Here is a 6,000-nt window from a genome sequence, read left to right as displayed (position 1 = left end):
GTGTGTGTATATATATATATATATATATATACATACATACATATATATGTTATATATGTGTGTGTATATATATATATTCAAAAGTAGCAGGCAAGATTTATTGTGCAATAATGTCACTATTGAGGAGAAATGATACACCATTGTTTTCATAAGGACCTGGTTGGGTTCATGAAAACTCAAACTTCGTTTCATCCCTGACCAGACTTATGACATCAAAAAACTGCTGTGGTGAAACATATGGGCCATGGGGAAAAGCAAACAGACGGAGAGTGAGGTGGCATAAAGCAGAGAAATCCAGAATTGATTAAATGAAAGTCAGAGACAGTGTGAAGATTCTCTCTTTGGGAAAGTATGGTGTCAACTGAGGACATTTAAATATCTTGATGCCCTTTACACTCAAGTCTGCATCGGTATTCTTTGCGGCCACTCACTTGATGCACTGAGGTTGAGAATAAACTGGTGCAGTCAGAACCAGGTAGTCCAGCTGGCTGGAGATGGCGGAGGACTGGGCTAAGTTCAGTTCTAGCTCAGTTCTAAGTTCAGTTTCCAAGCCATAGGGGGTGGGGGATGGGAGTGGGGTTGGGCAGGTTTAAGGGACTAGCTGTGAGGACAAGAAGAGCTGCTTCTTGTTCTGAAGGAAGAAATCATGCAGTCAATACCCATCTCTTCAAGTCTGGTGAGTGACAGGACGCCCAGCCCAACAAGCATGGTTCTATTCCCTGGAGGGACTTATATTTTGAAGGCAGTGAAGACCTTTCTGAACAATTAGCTAGCACAGACTGTTGTAGGCTCTAAGGAGAAGACACACTCGGGGCAGGGAAGAAAGGCTCCTTTCTTGTGGGAGTGTTCAGAAAAGGCTCCTTCATTAAAGACTAGAAAAAGACAATATGGTGGAGGGACGTAGAGACTTAGGAAGCAAAGGCCGTGAGGAGATACAGGAGGCTAGATTTAACACTCTTGAGAGGGAAATGGAACCAGGTGAAAAGAAGAAAGGTAGGGAGGAGGAGTGCTCGGAGGAATGAAGGAAGATCTCATGCGTTCACACGCTACAGAAGTCAGTTTCTGTAGATGTGTCGTTGAGAAGGGGCGGGTTTGCAACTGAACCCATCCAAGTGGGAGAGAGTAAAGAAAACGCCACAGGCTGGGTGTTTAGTGCACGCCTTTCATCTCAGCACTTGGGAGGCAGAGGCAGACGGATCGCTGTGAGTTCGAGGCCAGCCTGGTCTCCAGAGTGAGTTCCAGGACAGCCAGGGTTACACAGAGAAACCCTGTCTGGAAAAAGCAAAAATAAAGCAAACAAACGCTACAGAAGAAACTATAGATGGGCTAGAGGCTCACATGTAAATGTTAAAGCAAGAAAAGTGAAAGAGGAAGAGTAGACATGTTATTCTTAAACCATCCACGCTGTGTCACCCTGGTCATTCATTTTCACTGGATGCCACTCTAAAATGTTGGCTCCTGGTGTTCCAAAACTTTCAGCGGTGAAACGAAACAGAATCAGTGGCGGAATTCACTCTGAGGTAGTAGCTTTCATTTTTACATTGCGCATGCGTTTCCCATCCCTGGTCCCTCCAATCTGCAAGCAGCTTCCCAGCTAACCAACCGATTTTTCCCAAGGTGTGTGCTACAGGAGTGCCCTGCCTGCCTGCCAGGACCAAGAAAGGTGCTGTAGTGCGGTGGTGATTAAAATCACAGAATCCAGAGTCTGGTGGGTTTTTCTCACTAGCAGTGTGACTGTGTGAAAAATCATCTACGTTAATTATTTTAATCTGTGAAATCTGGCTTCATGCTTACTATGGAATTAATCATGTAATGAAAGCAGAACGCATCTAATTTATGGTACTAGCATGGAACCCATTACCATTCTTGAGCAAGCACAGAAAAGTGGGGGGGGGAAGCAGAACTCTGTGACAGTAAGGTAAACTGCCCCATTCGTCAAGGTCTCATTTTGAATCAAACAGAATCTCTTAACAAGTAAAATGCCACACTCAGTCATCACCAGCTTCAAATATTGGCAGTAATATGGGCTCCAGAATCAACTTTCATTACCCTAGTAATTAAAGATTTTTCATTGAGGGCATCAAACACATTTTGAGTAGCAGTATCTTGCTCCTTTTTACTGAGCATCATGACCTGTACACACATAAGTGATTAGCAAGGCTGGGGAGAGGGCGTGGTGCATGTACAAGCAGTTGCCACTGGAAATATGAGGACTTGAGTTTGCATCTCCAACACCCATGTAAAGCTGGGTGCAGTAGCATGCCTCTGCAATGCCAGTGATCTTATAGTGAGGTGGGCAGAGACAGGAAATTTCCTGGAAGCTCCTGGGCTATCTGGCCTGGCTTATGAAGCTTCACACAATGATAGCACAACAACAAAACTCTGAGGTTGTCGTCCGACCAATATATACATAAACACACACAGAGGCACAGTGCATGCCAACACACATACATACATCCTATGTATGCAAACATTATACATACACATAATAAAAATGCTTTGGAAGAGCTCAGTATGGAAGCTGTGTAAGCTTCTGCAATCTAGTCACTTCCTTAAACTTTATTTTATGTGTGTGAACATTTTGCCTGTATGGATGTCTGTGTACCGTGTATATACCCGATGCCATGTAGGCCAGGAGAGAGTGTCATATCCATTGGAATTAGAATTCCATATGGCTGTGAGCTGCCAGGTGGGTGCTGAGAATCAAACCCTGGTCCTCTAGAAGAGCAGCCAGTGCTCTTAACCCACGGGGCCACTTCTCCAGCCCAGTATTTAATCCTTATTTTTGTTTAGAATTATGCTCCTCTTCTGACCTCAACTTGGCTGTGACTTCTAATATCCTTCTCTGAGACCAGAGTAACACTCACTGGGTTGATGTTCACTTCTGGAAAAGCTAGCAAAGTTTACTAGCACAGGGTAGCCCATCGTCTCAGGAGGAGGCAGCCTACAGATCGGGAAGCATGGTTTATCTGACGTTAGCTGCGTAGAAGGAAAAAGAAATCTTGGTTCAAATAGAGAAGCTACAAGGGGGGGTTGGTTTCTTAATGCGGATTTACATTCCAAACATATTTCCTGCCAGAGTCCCAGGAAAGCCCCTCTCTGCTTTCACTACTAGGCTAGAAAGCAGCGCTCCTAGGAGATGGAGTTAGAAGCCAAGAGCTTGCGTGGCGGCGCCCTGTGGTCCCTCTTGGAAACAGAGAAACAAAGGGCTCGAGCTCCTGGGAGGCCGTTTTGCTCTCCCAGAATGCCCATGCTCCTCCCCGTTCTCCACCACTTAAAGAGCAGGGCCCAAGAATCGCTTCAGGGATCTTTGGAATGGGAGTAGGAGTAGGCGAACTCTCACCGTTCTGGAGGTGTGTGACTGTGACAGTTTCCTGAGAGGCCTTCGACCTTGCATTATTAACCCTAGCAATGACCCTCAGTCTGTGTTAGCACTCAACCCCCACGCTGCCAAGTCCCCAAAGGGCGAGGAGCGATCTTCAGCCCTTCAGGGGAGATACTGGAGCTGGACTCTGGGTTCCCAGGCCTGTGGTACGCGACCAAACGGCTCTACCCGGGCTCGCAGCCCAACCTAAGAGTCACGCGGAGCGGGAAGCGCCAGGAGCGCGCGGCAGGTGCGCCAAGTCCCCCGCGGATTCCCGCCCCTCGCGAAGCTTGGCGCCTCTTGGCGGCAGCGAAGCGCAGGAGCAGAGAGGAGGGGCCTCGGACACCGAGCGGGTGGAGTCGCCAGTCGGAGGGCGGTGGAGGCGGATTTCCTGGGAGGGCTCTCTGGAGCTACCATGGCGTTTGGGAAGAGTCACCGCGATCCCTACGCTACCTCTGTGGGTCACCTCGTAGGTAAGGAGCCGCAGGGAACAACATATCCGGCTGGCTTGGGGGGGGGGGGGGACCGTGGGAGCTCTGCTCGCTCGACTCCATTCTCGACTGTGGGGGGCCGAGTTGGACCAAGTTGGAGAAAATGCTACCCTCCCCCCCGCAGCTTTCCCACGCTGCCACCTGTGTGCCACCTGAGGCAGCTGTCCAACTTTCGTTTTTTTGGCTTACTCATGTTAGAACCTCTCTGAAAAAAAAAAATGCAAAATCTCCCATTGGATGTCTGCTGAGCGAGTGGAGCCTAGCAGGTGACCCGCAGCCCGGCGTGGAGTGTTGGGACCGCTGGGAGGAGAAAGTGGAAACTTCTTGACCTGGGGAAGGTTTTTCATACAGTGCGTCCATTCCCAGCACTTTATTGCTATACCCATTTTACCGACCTTAAAGAGAAGGCTCAGAGAAGCTAATTGCTGTGATCTCACCTGCAGAGGCAGGTTTCTCCAAACCAGTTTTCTCCAGAGCACACAGCTCAAGCAATCTGAGTGGCCTTTTGCTTAAACATGGAGATTAAAAAAAAAAAAGCATGTTGTCGATGCTGAGGACACAGAGTGTCCATTACCGTCACCATGGCCCTTATACCTGACTTAGCCCTCCAACCCAGCAAGCTTCGTCCTCCCTTCTCTCTTGTTCTAGTGCTCTGAAATTACAGAGGTGGACGCAGAAGCCACTGGCTACCCTTGGCTTTTTGCCACCAGCCTTCCGTCTTTCTCCTGACCCCTCCCTGGAAGACAGGGTGTGGCACCAGGATGCATTAATGACAAACTGTGGGGAACTGAGTGGGGTGATGAAATCCCTGGGAGTTGTAAGAAGGACTCAGATTCAGCAAGTTTAGATAGAAGGCAAGTTAACTGCTGTAGGGACAGGAATCACCCTTGGACTTAAACCCGAGTTTCCAAGTCTTCAAAAACACAACAAGAGTGCTTGCCCTCAAGGAAAAACACTTTCTTAACTGTCCATCTCCTTGCTGAGGATTAGCATGAGCCCTGAGCAGAGTTGAGTTCCACACTGAATCTTTTTCGGCAGAAGAAACTTCAGCAGTAGGGTCACATTGCCCTTTAGTTCTTTTAAGTACTTAGAGCTGCCAGCTGGATGCCTTTGGGGAGGCGTGGTCTCAGTCCTCAGAAGGGGAGTGCACATTTTCTGTAGTAGCCACTGTAAGATGCCTTTACAATACTGAAGAAGAAGAAGAAGAAGAAGAAGAAGAAGGAGAGAGAGAGAGAGAGAGAGAGAGAGAGAGAGACGAACTGAACCATGGCCTTTGAGGTGTGAATAGGAGTTCTCTAGGAATGAGCAGGTTGGGAGGAAGGAGAAGGAAGTTTCTAGATGAAGAGCAGTACACGCCTAACAACACAAGCAAGATGGCTCAGCTTTGTCCACTTCGAACCAGATTAAAGTGTCACACTATGGTGTGCATGGTGCTTGGTGATCTTTGTCATAGAAGCCAGTAAATGCGTTGACATTCGAAGAGTGGTTCTCAACCTGTGGGTCATAACCCTTGTGGGGATCCAGTGACCCTTCGTAGGAGTCAGTCACCTAAGAACATCTGAAAACAGATTATTTACATTAGGGTTCATGACAGTGGCAAAATTGCAGTTATGAAGTAGCAACAAAAACAATTTTTAGAGGGAGGAATGGGAGGATACAAGGGATGGGATAACAATTGAGATGTTATATGAATAAATTAATAAAATATGTTTTTTTAAAAAAATGAAAAATCAAAACAAAACCAAAAACCAAACAAACAGAAACAATTTTTATGGTTGGGAGTCCCCAGAACGTGAGGAACTATATTGAAGGGTCGCAGCATTAGGAAGGTTGAGAACCACTGCATTAGAGGGTATCTGACCCTCGTTCTGTGTTTTGTGGCTTTCTCTCTGTAGCCTTGGCTGTCCTGGACTCACTTTGTAGACCAGACTGGCCTCGAACTCAGAAATCCGCCTGCCTCTGCCTCCCTGAATGCTGGGATTAAAGGCGTGCACCACAGAGCCCAGCCTCCTTCTGAGTTCTTACAGAGGTCATCTAGCGAAGGGAATGACAGGGTCATAAGTGTTGAAATCTGCCTGGTGTCAGTTTGATGTCAGAAGCCATCTTGCTCTGCTATTGTGCTAGCTCCTCCTTTTTTCCTCACCG

At 47.6% G+C, this 6,000-nt stretch overlaps 1 protein-coding gene across 1 annotated transcript in view; it reads left to right on the top strand.

Moving 5' to 3' along the window:
* Window positions 1-3,451: 3,451 nt before the first annotated feature.
* Window positions 3,452-6,000, top strand: part of TOM1L1 (target of myb1 like 1 membrane trafficking protein) — a 41,766-nt gene continuing 39,217 nt past the window's right edge. The window contains exon 1 of the mRNA XM_084750202.1: window positions 3,452-3,837. Coding sequence (XP_084606328.1) covers window positions 3,780-3,837 — 58 coding nt within the window. The 5' untranslated portion in view covers window positions 3,452-3,779. The remainder of the gene's footprint in view (window positions 3,838-6,000) is intronic.

Source organism: Acomys minous, assembly GCF_964271855.1.
Source record: "Acomys minous genome assembly, chromosome: 12".
In the NCBI taxonomy this organism is placed as follows: domain Eukaryota; kingdom Metazoa; phylum Chordata; class Mammalia; order Rodentia; family Muridae; genus Acomys; species Acomys minous.
The sequence above is the reverse complement of the archived record's forward strand: the minus strand, read 5'-3'. Positions and strand labels throughout refer to the sequence as shown.